Below are 17806 nucleotides of genomic sequence, written 5' to 3'. Positions count from 1 at the left end.
GTGTAAGAATGAACTGCATGAAGGAATGGATGCAGTCTGGTCTTGGAATCAAACATATCTGGTGCATTTCCAAGGGTCATGCAAAGACTAATGACTGTAAGATGAGTAGCTAGCAGCCAGGACTGGTAGCTTCTATGTTCAGGGAACTTGAGGAAGTAGACTTGACAATAAACATGCTTTTCTCTCACTGCTGGTGGCTGTGCAAAGTGAGATAATCTTTCAGGGAGCAGACTGGCCATGCATATTGAAACACACTTTCCCTTTTGACACAATAAGTCCACTTCCAGGAAGGTGTGTGTGTGTGTGTGTGTGTGTGGAGGGGAATATATATATATATATGTGTGTGTGTGTGTGTGTGTGTGTGTGTGTGTGTGTGTATATTTTTTTTTTCTTTCTTTTTGAGATGGAGTCTTGCTCTGTTGTCCAGGCTGAAGTGCCATGGTGTGATCTCAGCTCACTGCAACTTCCGCCTCCTGGGTTCGAGCAGTTCTCCGTCTCAGCCTCCCGAATAGCTGGAATTACAGGCACCCATCACCATGCCTGGCTAATTTTTTGTATTTTTAGTAGAGACAGGGTTTCACTATCTTGGCCAGGCTAGTCTTGGACTCCTGACCTTGTGATCCACCTGCCTTGGCCTTCCAAAGTGTTGGGATTACAGGTGTGAGCCACTGAGCCCAGTGTAGGAATGTATCTTAAGCACAGAGTCATGGATGCACACAAAGGCTTAAGGAGAAACACCTGAAATGAACAAAAATAGAGAACTGGCCTGTCTACACAATGGAGATGTAAATAAACAAATGACAATGAATGACATGGAAAACGAAATGAAAATGCAAAATGAAAATAATGTTCATTTTCACAAAAACAGTATGGGACTAGTGCACCGTGTAAAGCCCTATACTGTTTTTGTGAAAATGAACAGACGGAGCACAGGGAAGGCTCTTAGAATGGTCTGGCACGTTACAGATGCACAAGAAATGTGAGCTGCTTGTGTTGCCAGCATGGCCATCCTCATCATCAGGGAGCATGAAGGGGCCCCTAGGAGCCCCTCTGAGCACCAACCTTGGGTTCCTGGAGTTCTGGAATTGAGAACAGAATGGACTGGTTAAATGTGAGCTGGGCCAGGCTGTTGTTCATGATGGAAACTGTTCTTTTCACAACCTGCCCTGGTAGGACAGCTCCCAACTTCACAATCCTGTTGGGTGGATCTAGGACTAAAATCTGTAGGACAAGAAAGAGTAGGAAGAAGAGTTCATTAGTTAAAGAGAAAAATAAACATTATATGTCTTCTCTGGTGAGGCAAGGGTGGTTCCTTCTCTTTCTGTGCCCTCACTTCTTCATATTGGGTGGGCATTTCCCTGCTCAATAAGCATTTAAGTGCCTAAAGTACCCACTGAACTACTCATCACACAATTATACAAGTACAACTGGGTTAAAATATACGTAGGAAAATCTCAGGGCACCTTGAGAGCATATTACAGGGGGCTGAAACTAGACTAGGGGGCTCAGGGGGCCTTTCTGAAGATGGCATGTGTACATTGAGAGCTAAAGAAAGGTATGAGCTAGTCAATTTCAGCCAGAGTGAGTGTGGAATTGGGGAACAACCTAAGGCAGGGAGACAACCTGTGGCCAGGCCCTGAGCCAGAGGGAGTGGCCCAGTCAAGGCCTGAGGCTGGGAGCTAGGACCTGAGAAGACAACTTTAGAGACGTGGTCAGGTCTTGCAAGGCCTTTTAGGCCATTGCTGAGTGAGAAGTGGGAGACGGGGCTTCATTCTGGGAGCAATGGGAAGTCAGTGAAGTATGGAGTGTTTGTGAGAGAGCTCTGGCTCCTTTATGGAGAATGGGCTTGAAGAGGGCAAGAAAGAAAGCAGGAGGGAGAGATGATGGTTGTTGGATTAGAACAGCAGCAATAGAGGCAGAGAAAAGTAGTTATGCTTCCAAGTCCTTAGGTAAGACACTGATTAAAATGGTGCCTCGGTCAGGCCAAGGCCAGGCTGAGCCTGCCCTGCAGAATGGCCCTGACCCACAATGGGCAGCACCCCCTGGTTACTGTCATGTGGTCAGTCACTAAACTGCACCCCTCCACTCAACTATCTTTAAACCCAGCCACATGTTTCCATTTTGTTTAAAAAGGCAAGAGAGTCTCTCCCACTAGTCATGAGCTCTTGGATGTCTAAGAACATGTGTAAGTCACTTCTGCATCTTCCCAAAATATCCAATACATAATGGGTGCTAAATAAACAAGTGAAAGACCAATAGGCAAATGAATGAATCAATGGCATCAGAAGAGACCTTGTCTCTGGCTTGGGTCTAGACACATGAGTTGGCAATGTCCTGTTGCTCCTATGGCTTGATGGGAAGGCTGCTAGGAATACATCCCTCCCCTGGTTGCCGAAATATGCTATGCATTCTTGAAAGTCTTGGAAAGATTTCAGTCTTGCAAAACCTTCTATTACAATACAGATAATCCCACCAGACAAGCACCTTACATGTTTACTAGATATGAGAAGGAAATGAATGAGCAGCAGAATATGACCATTCCCTTTCTATCCAGAGTGCCTGGGTAAAAGGAATGCCTTGAACCAAATATCCAGGGATCTGTGGCTGGCTGGAGAATGCTAATCAATGCGGTGTTAAGGAAAGATGTTCCATCACTGAAACACATGTCTGTGTACATTGCTTAAAAACGTTATTTATTAAACCTGAAAACAAACATGCACTGATGCAGAAGGAAAAGGATATACTTGGGGTACTGACTCTGAAAGTCTCAAATTTCTCCAAGAAAAAGAATATTTCTCTAGTGTCTGTGATTACCTGTCTCCTTTGATACAGTAAAGTATGGTATTGAATAAGATATATGACTCAGTGAGTCTGATCTGACGATTTGCCCCTTTGTGTTATTAGGAACATCATCTCAGTGGGACTGGCTGACCTCCAACAGAGCAGCCTGGGGCAGAGAAGCAGAGCGGCTGGAGGGGGGAAGGGGTTCTGGGGGGCAAAGAAGGTTGAGAAGGGTAGAAAGGAGGGTGCCACACCTGAAGGCCTCCCGACTGTCTGTTACCTTCATTTCAGTACCCTTCCCTTTGATTTCGACCGTTTGTTGTGAGAGCCCATTGATTTCAAAGGGGATGAGTTCTTGATAGTTGATACTTTCTCGAGGATAAAAAGTTATCGGAATCTCCAGTGTGTTTCCTGGCTTTACCACATCAACACGGCAGTTCACCTCGAGATGAGTGGTGTTGGTGTACAGACAATCTATGCTGCAGAAAATCAAGACGAACAGGCATAAGCTCCAAGAAGTCTGACCCAGAGGGGCAGATGCCATCTCCTTGTCTCTTTGGGCTGGATACCGATGGGTTTCCTGCCCTGCTGTCCTAGAGTCACATAAGTCATTTAAGAGCTGGAAGGGAGGTTAGCAATGACCCAGCCCACACTCTCTTAGGCACAACCAAGTTGCTCCAAGTCACATCCTGAGACCCTGGCTGAACTGGGTTTCAAACTCAAGGCTCATCACCCTTTGCCCAATATTCTTCACTAACAGTTCTCTATTTCTTTCTTTTTTTCTTTTTTTTTTGGAGACAGAGTCTCACTCTGTCACCCAGGCTAGAGTGCAGTGGCATGATCTCAACTCACTGCAACCTCTGCCTCCCAGGTTCAAACGATTCTCCTGCCTCCGCCTCCTGAGTAGCTGGGATTATAGGTGTGTGCCACTGTGCCCAACTAATTTTTGTATTTTTAGTAGAGACGGGGTTTCACCATGTTGGCCAGGCTGGTCTTGAACTTCTGACCTCAGGTGATCCACCCACCTCGGCCTCCCAAAGTGCTGGGATTACAGGCGTGAGCCATGGCGCCCAGCCTGATTCTCCATTTCTTGATCATGCATCTCATGGTTTTATACATGAGGGTTTTGTACCCTCTCATAAGAAGGAAGTGCTTCCAGAAGTAATTGGGTGACAAAGCACAGTAGGGAGGAGTATATGTTCTAGAGTCAGGCAGAGAGGAGTCTGGATCCAGGCTCTATCACTGATTACCCAAAGGATCTCACAAGAGTTATGTAGCCCACATGGGTCTCTGTTTTCTTATCTGCAAAATGGGGGTAGTGATCACCATTTCTTAGGGCTATTGTGAGGATTAAATGAGATAAAGTGACTGAAACAGTCATTAAATAGGGTGCAGAGGAAATATTCCATAAAGTGAGCTACTATTATTATGACTCATTGTTCAAATAGAAGGGGTCTTAAAAGAGCACGTCCACCCTGCTCCACACGTGGGTAGGAAGGCACTAGGCCTCTCCATTACAACCTCTCCTTGTCTGCCTTACAGTCTGTAGAGAAGGAGTCTAGCTAGGCCAACATATAGAGCTCAATACCTTAAGCAAAGTAAGACTGAGATTACATTGAACATGCAAGGAGTATAGATAGATAAGATTTAAAATTAGTATTTCAAATTACATGACACACTTATGATTTAATATTCAGGGTACTAACAATAACAGCAGCAGCAGCAGCAACTAACAATAATTGGGCATTTCTTATGTTCCAGGCAGTGTTCTAAGCACTGTTCCTAGGTGAATTAATTTAATCATCCTAATAGTCTTATACAGATGGTATTATTATTATTATTTTTTTGAGACAGAGTCTCGCTCTGTCACCCAGGCTGGAGTGCAGTGGCATGATCTCGGCTCACTGCAAGCTCCACCTCCTGGGTTCATGCCATTCTCCTGCCTCAGCCTCCCGAGTAGCTGGGACTACAGGTGCCTGCCACCATGCCCAGCTAATTTTTTGTATTTTTAGTAGAGACGAGGTTTTACTGTGTTAGCTAGGATGGTCTCGGTCTCCTGACCTCGTGATCCGTCTGCCTTGGCCTCCCAAAGTGCTGGGATTACAGGCGTGAGCCACCGCGCCCGGTCATAGACAGTATTATTATGACTACCACTTCAGGCAAGGAGACAGAGGCGCAGAGAGTTTTAAAAATTTGCCCAAGGTCACACAACTAGGGAAGAGTTAAAATTTGAACTTAGATCTGTGCTATCCAATATGGTGGCCACTAGACACTTGCAGTTATTAAAATTAACATTAATTAAAATAAAATAAAAAATCAGTTCTTTAGTTCCGCTAGCCACATTTTAAGTGCTCTGAAGCCACATTCAGCTATAGGCCACCATGTTCGACAATGCAATAATACAACATTTTCATCATTATGGAAAATTCTCTAAAGTACTGATAGACAGATTTGAGTAAACACAGGTCTTTGGGCCAGCCCTTAGAGATTCTATCTCATTAGGTCTTGAATGGGGCCCAGAACCTTGGACTAGAACATCCCACACAGGGATGGTGCTGAGAGGCTAGATTTGAATCAGAAAGCTTAGGCTCAGTACAGGTCTGCTATTTACTGCAAAGCCACTGGCCAGAGAAATTTACCTTTTAACTCTTCAAACCTCAGTTTCCAAGTCTATCACATGAGAAAATAAATGGAAGTCATAAAAGCTCTCACTAGATCATTTGGAATTGCTCTACGTACTTCACAAAGAGGATTTTTAGCAGGGTAGCACATGGCTATCCAAGTATTAGTTTTACTTGTGGGGACAGGGACCCAGGATTCATATCCACTTATGTTTGACTCTTTCCCATAATCATTTTTTTTTTTTTTTTTTTTTTGTCTTGGCAGGGCTTCACCTGTGTGGAGTCTGTAGGGCCCACAAGCAGTTGCAGAATCATCTGGAGGCTCTGGGAAGCCTGCTTACCTCATAGGTGTTTCTTCCTTGTTGGTAATTACCAGGGTTTGTTTGTATGGGGGCATCCCAGCTTGATAGATAAAGCAGGTCCCAAAGTTGTAGCTGGTGAAGGAGAAATGGATAGCCGGGCTCACAGCACAGCCTGAGATGCTGCACACAAATGTTGGACCATGGCTGATCTGTGGGGAGGAAATGGCAGGGGGATCATAATTAGAAGAAGTAGGAGGCAAGGGCTCTTAAGTCCTCAGGTTAAGCTGGAAAGCAGTTGGTGCTTTAATACAGGTCTCAGGGTGCCATTTCCAGAGATTCTGATTTAGTAGGTTAGAAGCTTGTGTATTGAAGAAAAGTTCCTCTGTAATCAGGCCCTACATTGCCTCCCACTTTGCTCTTGCAGCAATGATTCAGCTTGAAGGTCCAGGGGCATACCAGGCACTGCTAGTTACTACCCAACATCCACTCCCCATGGCTTCCTTCCTAGCAGGACTCTGATTGGATGCCAATGTGCCTAGGTGCAAATGCTTCATTTTACACCTTCCTTTAAAGCTCAGGATGGCCATCAGACATAGTTCCAGTCATTGAGATGTAAGCAGAAGAGGACAAGAGGGTGTTCTATCTTAAATAAAGAGGCAAAGCCTTGCTGGGGAAGTTCTTTGCCTTCACGCTCTTCCCCTTTCTTTTCACTCTGAACGCACACATAGGACGTCAGGTAAAATGGTCATCTTGTGACCAGGAGATGACAAGAAGGAGAACAAGGCTAATATGCCAAGGACGAAAGAGTGGAAAGATGGAAAGAGCACAGGTCATCATCTGGACTCTCAATCACAAGGTAATATGTGACTCATTGGTACATGAACTTAATTTGCTCTTCACAAACTCCTCACAATGTGAATTCTCACAAATTGATAATTGATTTCAAATAAATTATCTATTATTCATTCTAAGCATCATTAGAATAAACATTATTAGAATAAACATTCATTTTAAACATTAGAATAAGTCAGCAGTCATTGGTACAAGCTATCATAAACAACTTTATAAATTTAAAAACATTTTCTTATTCAAAGCTTTTATTTTCTTTTTCTTTTCTTTCAACTTTTAAGTTCAGGGGTACATGTGCAGGATATGCAGGTTTGTTACATAGGTAAACGTCCAAGGCTTTTAAAGTGTGTACATTTTGTGGCTGATTCAATGAAAAGGATGTAAATTTATCACCTTCAACTCTTCTGCCAACCAGAGTAGAAAGATCTTGTAACATGTTGTATTTCTGTTTGCTCTAAGAAATGTAAGTTCTGAAAAAGTTCTCAAAAGGAATAGGTCCCTTCTGAAGCCACAAACTGGGCTTTTCTCAGAGAAGATGGCTGTGACTTTGCTGCTGAGTTCCACTGGAGCTTCCTGAACTCTCAATGGCCAGTGACACACCTTGGAATTTTTCATGGCTTGAACGTTTGTCTCCTCCAAAACTCATGCTGAAATTTAGTTGCCATTGTGATGGTATTGGGAAGTGGGACCTTTAAGAAGTGATTGGTAATGAGGGCTCGCCCTCATGAATGGACTTCTGCCATCATCGTAGGAGTGGGTTTGCTATGGCAGGAATAAGTTCACTCCTCCTTGCTCTCTCTCTCTCTTCCTCTCTCTCTCTTCCTCCTGCCCCACCCCCGACCTTTCTTCCCCCAACCATTGCCCTTTCATCATGTGATGCCATCTGCCACGTTATGATGCAGCCATAAGGCCCTCACCAGATGCTGGCAACTTGATATTGGACTTCCCAGGGTCCAGAACCGTGAGCCTAAACATTTCTATTCATCATAAATTACCCAGTCTCAGGTATTCTGTTATAGAAGCACAAAACAGATGAAGACAGGTTCTAGTGGTTTTACCCCCATCTTTCTATCACCTTCTTCCTGAGGATTTGATAAGGATGATGTGTTAGGCTGGGCATCCCAAATTTCTTTCCATTGTAGTTGAAGAACATACTTTGCATGATTTCAATCCTTTTAATTTATTGAGGTATGTTTTATGACCTAATATCTGGCCAATCCTGGACAATGTTCCAAGTTCACTTGAAAAGAATGTCTATTCTCCTGTTGTTAGATGAAATGTTCTGTATATGTCTGTTAGGCCTAGAGCTTTCATAGTGCTGTTCAAGTCTTCTTATTTCCTTGCTGACCTTCTGTCTAGTTATACCCATTGTTTAAAACTAGGTATTGAAATCTCCAACTATGATTGTTGAATTGTTTATTTCTTCCTTCAATTCTGTCTGTTTTGTTTCATGTATTTTGGGACTCTCTTGTTACATGCATGTTTATAATTGCTATGATTTCTTGATGGAGTGATCCTTTTATCATTATAAAATTATTTATCTCTAGGAATAATTTTTGATCATTATAAAATGTCTTTATTTATCTCTAGGAATAGTTTTTGTCTATAAGTCTATTTTGTTTGACATTAGCATAGGTACTCTAGCTCTTGTTGGCTATTATTTAAATAAAGGATATTTATTTTTCTATCCTTTTACTTTAAATCTATTTGTGTCTTTGAATCCAAAGTGAGTCTTTTGTAGACAGCACATAGTTGGAACATGATTTTTCCCATTATTCTGCCAATTTTTATCTTTTTATTGAAGAGTTTAACTCATTTAAATTTAATGTAATTACTGACAAGGTAAAATTTATGTCTTTTTTCTATTTGCTTTCTATATATCTTATATCTTTTTAAAAAAATTACTAGCCAATCATGCCTTTTTTATTCTTCTATTCCTCCATTACTGCCTTCTTTTGTGTTAAATAGATATTTTCTAGTGTACCATTTAAGTTCCCTTGTCATTTGTTTTACTATATTCTTTTGAGTTGTTGTATTAGTCATTGCAAGGAAGATTACAATTAACATCTACATTTATAACAATCTAGTTTGAGTTAATAACAACTTAATTTCAATAATAGGCAAAACTTTGCTCTTATATAGCTCTGTTACTTCCTCTTTCTTTGTGCTATTACCACACAAATTGCATCTTTACATTAAGCCCACTAATACAGATTTATAGTTATTGCTATATGCAATTGTCTTTTAAATCAGATAGAAAAAGTAATAAATAAAAAAATACATTTATATTGATTTTATATAATCTATGCAGTTACCTTTACTGGTGCTCTATATTTCTTCATGTAGATTTGAGTTATCCTTTAGTGTCTTTTCATTTCAGTCTGAAGGATTCCCTTTATTATTTCTTATAGGCCAGTCTGCTAGTGATGAATTCTTTCAGATTTTATTTATCTGAGAGTGTCCTGGTTTAGTTCCCCCAAATTGGCAGAATAATGGGAACTATTTAGAAATAGTTTTACTAGATATAAAATTCTTTGTTGATAACTTTTTTTTCTTTCAGCACATTGAATATGTCATCACACTGTCTTCAGGTCTCCAAAGTTTCTAATGAGAAACCAGCTGTTAATCCTTCTGCCTTCCAGATGATCTGTCTTTGTCTTTCAACAGTTTGGTAATGATGTGTCTAGGTATGGATTTTTTGGAGTTTATCCTGCTTGGAATTTATTGAACTTTCTGGATATTTAATTGATTTCATTAAATTTGGGAAGTTTTAGGGTGTTATTTCTTGAAATAGTCTTTCTCTTATTTTCCTTCTTCTCTCCTTCTGAGATTCCCATTACATGTATATTGCTATGCTTGATAATCTCTTATGGGACTCTGAATTTTTGTTCATTTTTCTTCATTCTTTTTTCTTTTTGTTCTTCATATTGGATAATCTCAATTGCTCCATCTTCAAATTTGCTGATTTTTTCTTTTTCTTTTCAACAATTTTATCCCATCTGCCACAGCTGATTCTTTCTTTTGCCATAAGAAATCTGCTATTGAGCTCCTGTTGTGAATTTTTCATTTCAGCTATTATGTTTTTCAACTCCAAAATGTATATTTTTATAATTTCTATATGTTTATTGATATTCTCTCTTTGGTGAGACATTGCTCTCATTCTTTGCTTTAGTTATCTAGACATGGTGTCCTATAGTTCTTTGAACATATTTTAAGTAGATGATTTCAAGTATTTGTCTATTAAGTCCAACATCTGGGCTCACTCAGAGATAATGTTTTTGCTTTTTTGCTTTTTTCCCTGTATATGAGTTATATTTTCTTGTTTCTTTTCATGGCTCATATTTTTTAGTTGGAAACTGGAGATTTAAAAAAATAAATGTGGCAACTCTGAAAATCAGATCACCCCTCCCCCAGGGTTGGTTACTGTTGTAACTCTTAGTTTGTTCAGTAACTTTTTCAGTAAAGTCTATATTCTCACTTATGCATGGCCAATAAAGTTTCTGCTCAGTTAGTTTAGTGGTCAGTTTATGATTGAACAGAGATTTCCTTAAATGCCTGGAACCATTTCCTTAAATGCCTGGAACAGCTTTTGCTGAGGGGCTGTGTGTGGCAGGACATGCCTTTGACACTCAGGCAGGCAGTTGCCAACTCTGCTTTATCTTTCCCGGGACCTAAAGGTTAGTCAGAGGTAAGAGCTTAGGGCCTTCTCAGGTCTCTCCTGAGCAGTAACACAGCCTGGAGGTACACACATCTTATACATGCATGGCTGTCTAGATTCCAGGGAATATGCTGAAGCTTTTCAGAGCCCCCCATGAATATCTTCTTCCCAGCCTCTCCTTTTAAATTTTTCAATGAACTTCTTGTTTGCCCCTAAGGTCAATGCTCCCTCAGTCAGCTGCGGTGTTAAACAATTACAACTGATTGTTTTTGAGCAAGCCTGGAGTCAGGTCAAATAAAAGCTATCCCTGTGAGCGGGGTTTCCATTGAACTTCTAGACAGCTCAAATAGTGACAATTCTTTTAGAATGGGGGTTTTGGGGAGTTCCAATCTGTTCTACCTCCTCCAGGATCTGATTGACTGCTGACTTTCACTTTGATTGCCGAATTGTTGGTTTTCAAGGTTACTGCAGAGCTGGGATGAGGGAGGAGGGAGAGAATAGGGCAAATCAAAATACCACAAAACTCTCTGTCTTTATGGGTATTCAGCCATTTTTCTTGAGTAAGTACTCCTAGAATTGTTCAAAGCCTATTATTAATTTTCAGAGTTCTGAAAAAGTTGACTTCGAAAATTTTTTCCAGTGGTCTCATTGCTGTTGAAGAGCAGCGTTTTGGATGTCCTTCTCTGCCATTCCTGATGACATCACCATTCTTTGTTTTTTTTTCTTTTCATTCAATAATTCATCTTAGAAAATGTTGTACACATTCTTTTCCTGCCCTGCCTATCACTCTTATTTATTTTAATGGGTGAATGTATTGCAATATAATTGCTTTTCAATCCACACTTACTCCCCATCCACCTAACCATTGATGAAGGCTTTGTACTAGACATTGTGAGGCTGTGTCCAACACAGCTACCCTCTAGGAGCTTCTGGATACGTGGAGAAGATAAAGAACACACAGGAGAATTAACCTGCCAAGGCAGCACGCTGAGAGTACTTTTGGAGTTTGGACAATGTTAAATGGACTCACCTTGATTCTGAGTTCCAGGTCTGTCAAGACACACTTCTTTAATGGTTGAAAAGACAGGGTGGCATGTACACTCTGCCCTACATCCACAGTGCTATCGATGGGTGAAAATTCCAAGTACTGCAGCAAGGCTTTGGAGCCACACAGCTCTGCCTGGAAGCTGAAGGTGAACTTTCCAGTGTTGATAAAGTTGAATTCACACTGGACACATTCATTTAACTCCACCTAGGAGACAGAGAACAGAGCAGGGAATGCAAACCATAGTTCCTTTGTCTGGGGTCAGCATTTGTAACATGTTGATGAAAAATATCCTTTGGGAAATAAGGATGGCAGATGACGATGGTGATTTGACTGTCTTTAGCTTAATGGAGTCAGATATTCCAGCAAGAGCTACTAAGTGTTGGGGTTCTCTCAATATCTCATAGAGAAAGTGGCAATTTAGTTCTTAGACCTTTGTTGGTAGTCAAATACAGGTAGTTCCTGTATGTTTAACACAAGCACTATTTCCTCTCCCCACCATCTCTCCACCCCCCTGAAAATAAAATAAGAAAAGCATTCACATCATATCTACATACATTCTGGGGATAGAGTTGCTCTTGGAGTGTTTCTGTTTTCCTGATCTCTCTGGCATTTGAAGCAGAAAGACTCAGCTCATATTCATTTTTGCTACTTTCCCCAGTCAGAATGGAAGCTGAGATAGATAGCAAGGTCTTCTTACACCTTTACCTCATAGAAGTTGACAATGTTAGTCTGGTTGGGAGTCAACAGAGTGATGGAGCCTGTCCTGTCCTTGCACTTGATCTCTGCATTCATAGTGTAGCCCTCGGCCTTGACATTTAATGTCAGAGGGTGGACTTTCTTTTTCACATTGCAGATCAAATTAAAGTTCACATCTCCTTCCTGCTTTGGTGTGAAGAAAATATCAATTGGGAACCTGGTTGGGGAACAAAACAGCAGATTACCTGACTAGGCCAATTTGTTAAAACCTTAAAAAATATGAGTCTACTGAATTAGCAGATTCATTATGAGGAAAAGGAAACATAACTCGAAATTATGATGAGATTTTAAGATTTGTGGCTATAGTAACCAAAACAGCATGGTATTAGCATAAAAACAAACACACAAACCAATGGAAAAAGATAGAGATCCCAGAAATAAAGCTACACACCTACAATCATCTGATCTTTGAAAAAGTCAACAAAAATAAGCAACGAGGAAAGGATTCCCTGTTCAATAAATGATGCTGGGATAGCTGGCTAGCCATAAGCCAGAAGAATAAAATAGGACCCTTATTTTTCACTATATACAAATATTAACTCAAGATGGATCAAAGATTTAGATGTAAGACCTCAAACTGTAAGAATACTAGAAGAAAATCTAGGAAACACCATTGTAGACATCAGCCTTGGGAAAGAATTTATGACTGAGTCCTCAAAAGTACTTGCAATAAAAACAAAAATTGACAAGTGGGACCCAATTAATCCCGCAAAAAAAAAAAAAAAAAAAAAAAAAGAAAGGAAGAAAGTTTCTGCATAGAAAAAGAAACCATAAACAGAGAAAAAAATGCAACCTACAGAATGGGAGGAATTATTCGGAAACTATGCATCTGACACAGGTCTAACATCCACAGTCTCTAAAGAACTTAAACAATTGAACAAGCAAAAAACAAGTAACCCCATTAAAAAATGGGCAAAAGACATGAATAGACACTTCTCAAAAGGAAACAGAAAAGTGGCCAACAAACATAAAGAAATGCTTCACATTACTAATCATCAGAGAAATGCAAGTCAAAACCACAATGAGATAACATCTCATACCAGTCAGAATGGCTATGATTAAGAAGTAAAAAACAACAGATCCTGGCGAGGCTGCAGAAAAGGGAATGCTTATACACTATTGGTGGGAATTTAAAATCTTTCTGCCACTGTGGAAAGCAGTTTGGAGATTTCTCTAAGAACTTAAAACAGAATTATCATTCAACACAGCAATCTCATTACAAAAAACAAAACAAAACCAAAAAACCAAAAAACCCAAAGTCATTCTACCAAAAAGACACATGCACTCTCATGGTCATTGCAGCACTATTCACAATAGCAAAGACATGGACTCAATCTAGGTGCCCATCAACTGTCGAGTGGATAAAGAAAATGTGGTACATATACACCGTAGAATACTACACAGCCACAAAAAGAATGAGGTCATTCTTTGCTGCAACATGGATGCAGCTGGAGGCCATTATCCTAAGCGAATTAACATAGGAACAGAAAACCAAATACCTCATGTTCTTATTTATAAGTTGGAGGTAAACATCAGGTATGCATGGATATAAAGATGGCAACAATAGAAGCTGGGGATTATTAGGGGGAGGGGAGGAAGGGAGGCAAGAGTTGAAAAACTAATGATTGGGTACTAAGCTCAGTACCTGGGTGATGGGACCATGTGTACCCCAAACCTATACAGTAAATCCAGTAGAAAACCTGTATGCATATCCCTTGAATCTAAAATAAAAGTTGAAAAAAACCCACAAAGCTTTGACCGAAGTCTCATACCTTATAAGTTAATAAAATAGGGGTTACAACCTGAAATTTAAAGCCATGCAACTTATGGAAAAAATAATGGAAGAACATTTTCTGAATCTAGGGCTATTCAGAGATACAGAACAAACACTAAAAGGACAGTCCATAAAAGGACAAATAGATAATTTGGACTTCATCAAGAATAAAAGGTTTTGCTTTGTGAATGACCTTGTTAAGAAGAGGAAAAGACAAACTACAGATTGGGAGAAAATATTTGCAGACCATGTATCCCCCAAGGCAGCACTACCTAAACATGTAAAGAACTCTCAAAACTCAACAATAAAAAACAAATAGGCTGAGCAGGAAACTGGCAAGAGACATGAGGAGACATTTCACTGAGGAGGATCCATAGAAGGAAAATAAGCACATATGTGTTGTATGAAAGGAGAGAAGGTTAGTACTCCCCTTGACAACGATGGATGAGGCCCTCAGGCCTGACAACAGGCATATGGAAAATAAGCACATGTAAAGATGCCCAACATTATTAGTCATTAGGAAATGCTAATTAAAACTACAATGAGATATCACTACACACCTATTAGGAAAGCTAAAATAAAAAATTGTTGCCGGGTGTGGTGGCTCATTCCTGTAATCACAGCACTTTGGGAAGCCAAGGCGGGTGGATCACTTGAGGTCAGGAGCTTGAGTCCAGCCTGGCTATCATGGTGAAACCCTGTCTCTACTAAAAATACAAAAAAAATTAGCTGGCCATGGTGGTGCGTGCCTATAGTCCTAGCTACTTGGGAGGCGGAGGCAAGATAATTGCTTGAACCTGGGAGGCGGGGGTTGCAGTGAGCCAAGATCACACCACTGCACTCCAGCCTGGGCAACAGAGCGAGACACTATCTAAAAATAATAACAAAAAAATTGTGACAACACCAAATTTTGGTGATGTTGTAGAGACTCTAGAACATTCAGAGATAGCTGGTGGAATGTAAAATGGTTCAGACAGTCTGGAAAGCATTTTGGCAGTTTTTTCTTTTCTTTTTTTTCTGGAAACATGCCATTATCATATGTCCATTAATTGCACTCTTGCTCATTTTCCCCAGTGATATGAAGATACACAAAAATCTGTACATGAAAGTTTATAGAAGCTTTATTCATAACAGCCCAAACTGGGAACAATCCAGATGTCCTCCAGTGGGTGAATAAACTAACTGTGGTGCATCCCTACTATGGAATGGTAGTCACAAAAACGAAGAAACTCTCAAAACTACCTGGATGTATGTCCAGAGAATTATGAGTGAAAAAAGCCAATCACAAAAGGAATGTATGTGTCTGTGAATACAACATTCCTGAAATGAAAAAATGATAGACATAGAGGAAAGTATTGGATTCCAGAGGGTGAGGAGGTGTTGCTTGGGGGAAGGGAAAAGGGTGTGGCAACAAAAGGGTCACACGAGGCATCCTCGTGGTGAGGGATCTGTTCTGTGTCTTGACTCTGTCAATGTCAATACCAGGTTGTGACATTTTACTGAAGCTTTGCAAGATGTCACCCTTGGAAGAAATTTGGTAAACAGTACAGAGATATCTTTGTATTATTTGTTCTTTTTTTCTTTCTTTCTTTCTTTTTTTTTGACACAAAGTCTTGCTCTGGAGTGCAGTGAGGTAATCTTGTCTCACTGCAACCTCCGCCTCCCAGGTTCAAGCGATTCTCCTGCCTCAGCCTCCAGAGTAGCTGGGATTACAGGCATGGGCCACCACACCCAGCTAATGTTTGTATTTTTAGTAGAGATGGGGTTTCACCATGTTGGCCAGGCTGGTCTCGAACTCCGGACCTCAGGTGATCCATCCACCTTGGCCTCCCAAAGTGCTGGGATTACAGGTGTAAGCCACTGCGCCCGGCAGTCTTTGTATTATTTCTTACAACTACATGTGAATTTACAATTATTTCAAATTTTTAAATTTTATTATAATTTTTTGAGACAAAGTCTCACTCCATTGCCCAGGCTGGAGTGCAGTGGTGCAATCTCAGCTCACTGCAACCTGTATCTCCTGGGTTCAAGTGATTCTCATGCCTCAGCTTCCCAAGTAGCTGGGATTACAGGTGTGTGCCACCACACCTGGCTATTTATTGTATTTGTTTATTTATTTTTTGAGAGGGAGTTTCGCTCTTGTCACCCTGGCCAGAGTGCAGTGGCGCAATCTTAGCTCATTGCAACCTATGACTCCCGGGTTCAAGCGATTCTCCTGCCTCAGTCTCTAGAGTAGCTGGGATTACAGGCACCCGCCAACATGCCTGGCTAATTTTGGTATTTTTAGTAGAGACGGGGTTTTACCATGTTGGCCAGGCTGGTCTGGAACTCCTGACCTCAAATGATCCACCTGCCTCAGCCTTAATTATTGTATTTTTAATAGAAATGGGGTTTTGCCATGTTGGCCAGGCAGGTCTCAAACTCCCAACCTCAAGTGATTCGTCTGCCTCAGCCTCCCAAAGTGCTGGGATTATAGGCATAAGCCACCACGCCTGGCCTGAAAATTAAAAGTTTAATTGAAAAAGAGATTTGCCAGGCAAGCCTGAATATTGTACTGTGGATTCACATATACAGTGAATATAGCAAGGAAAAGAATACAAAGAGAAAATATTGAGAGAAAGGGCTTAGAATTCTCAATGCTCCATATTCATCAGGAAAACAGATATCAGGGAGTAAGTAGGATGGAGATGGAATTGTTATGATCTAATCTTAGCGTTGAAAGCAATTATATAAACAGGGCACTGTAAGCACTGGCAGGCTTGGGGACCTGGATATGTCGGGAGGATGCAAACAAAATGAGACCTTTATTTTTGTTTACCTGGACAGTGGTGGGATCCAGCCTTCCATGGGACATACAAGCAGGCTGTTGTTGAAACCTTCAGAATAGCGGGAGTTGTCCTGGAAGGAAAAATCGAACCCCTGCTCCTCCTTGTTGATGATCTGCACAGTCTCCCTGGCTTCTCTGCCTGAGGAGGAAACACCAGCCCTCAGTGGGGGCCTCCTGACTGCCTGCTGGAGTCTCTCAGCAGACACCGCTCCACAGGCAAGACATTTAGAAGACATTCCCCAACCTCTTCCGCCGTTGTCTACCTCACTCCTTTCCTTTTCCTCTACAAGTCACCTTCCTCCTTTCGGGGATTCCATGTCTTTCTTCATCAGTTGCCTGCTTCTGCTGAGTGGCTCCTCTGCCCTGGGCACAGCTCTCCTGGGATTCTGGTGACACAGTTTTCTTCTCTTGCTCCTTTAGACCCAATAATTGTAATGCCTTCCTGAATTTGTTAATGGGGGCTTCACTCTCCTTGGCTGACCCCCTTCATTGCCCACGTATCTGTAAATAATCCTTGCATCCAATTCTTTGAAAATAGACCTTGGGTATTGGCATGAGTTTCCTGCCCAGGGCTCTGACTAATACATATTCTCTCACTATCATCTTTTGCTTTCCTCTTGGCTATTATTAGCACATTTATTTTCCCATATAAACTTTAGAATCATTTTATCCAGTTCTCTCCCCTTCCAATTCTTTTGGGATTTGGTTAACAGATTTAGCAAGTAATTTTTTAGTATAAATATGTCCCGTGCAATATTGGGACATACTCAAAATTATTGTTATTTGAAATTAAAATTTAACTATGCATCCTGTATTTTATCTGGCAACCCTAGTTGGGATTCTAACTGGAACTTGATTAAATTTGCATTTAATTTTAGGAGAACTAACAAATGATCAGATCTCGTTTGGGGCGGATTTTAATCAGATATGCTAGTTTCCTTCATGTAGGTCTTTTCTTGTGTGTGTCTTGTTACATTTATCCTTAGCTATTTTATAGGTTTTGCCAGTACTAAGTGGATGTTTTCTTTGGTTTTCTGTTTCTAGGTGCTAGTACTAAAAAAGAAGACACTATTTTTGCATATTTGTCTTGCATCCACCCACCTTACCAAATTATTGTCTTGAGTCTAGTAGTTTGTTTTGCTTTTTCTCTAGTTTCTTGTGGTTTTATGTGTATAAAATAATCAGCAAAA

The 17806-nt window shown here is 40.7% G+C and overlaps 1 protein-coding gene and 1 pseudogene across 11 annotated transcripts in view; one reads left to right on the top strand and one right to left on the bottom strand.

Moving 5' to 3' along the window:
- Positions 1-17806, bottom strand: part of LOC105491299 (HYDIN axonemal central pair apparatus protein) — a 468775-nt gene that overhangs the window by 29330 nt on the left and 421639 nt on the right. For all 11 annotated transcript variants that reach the window (XM_024795897.2, XM_024795901.2, XM_011757552.2 and 8 more), the window contains 6 exons: positions 16608-16755; positions 11965-12172; positions 11242-11463; positions 5744-5913; positions 3062-3260; positions 1063-1221 (listed from right to left, as the gene is read on the bottom strand). In XM_024795897.2, the coding sequence (XP_024651665.2) occupies positions 1063-1221; positions 3062-3260; positions 5744-5913; positions 11242-11463; positions 11965-12172; positions 16608-16755 (1106 nt within the window). The remainder of the gene's footprint in view (positions 1-1062; positions 1222-3061; positions 3261-5743; positions 5914-11241; positions 11464-11964; positions 12173-16607; positions 16756-17806) is intronic.
- On the top strand, positions 14186-14300 carry LOC112428323 (U6atac minor spliceosomal RNA; annotated as a pseudogene).

This window comes from Macaca nemestrina, chromosome 18, assembly GCF_043159975.1.
Source record: "Macaca nemestrina isolate mMacNem1 chromosome 18, mMacNem.hap1, whole genome shotgun sequence".
NCBI classification, from domain to species: domain Eukaryota; kingdom Metazoa; phylum Chordata; class Mammalia; order Primates; family Cercopithecidae; genus Macaca; species Macaca nemestrina.
Note: the sequence above shows the minus strand (reverse complement) of the source record. Positions and strands in the feature narration are given on the sequence as shown.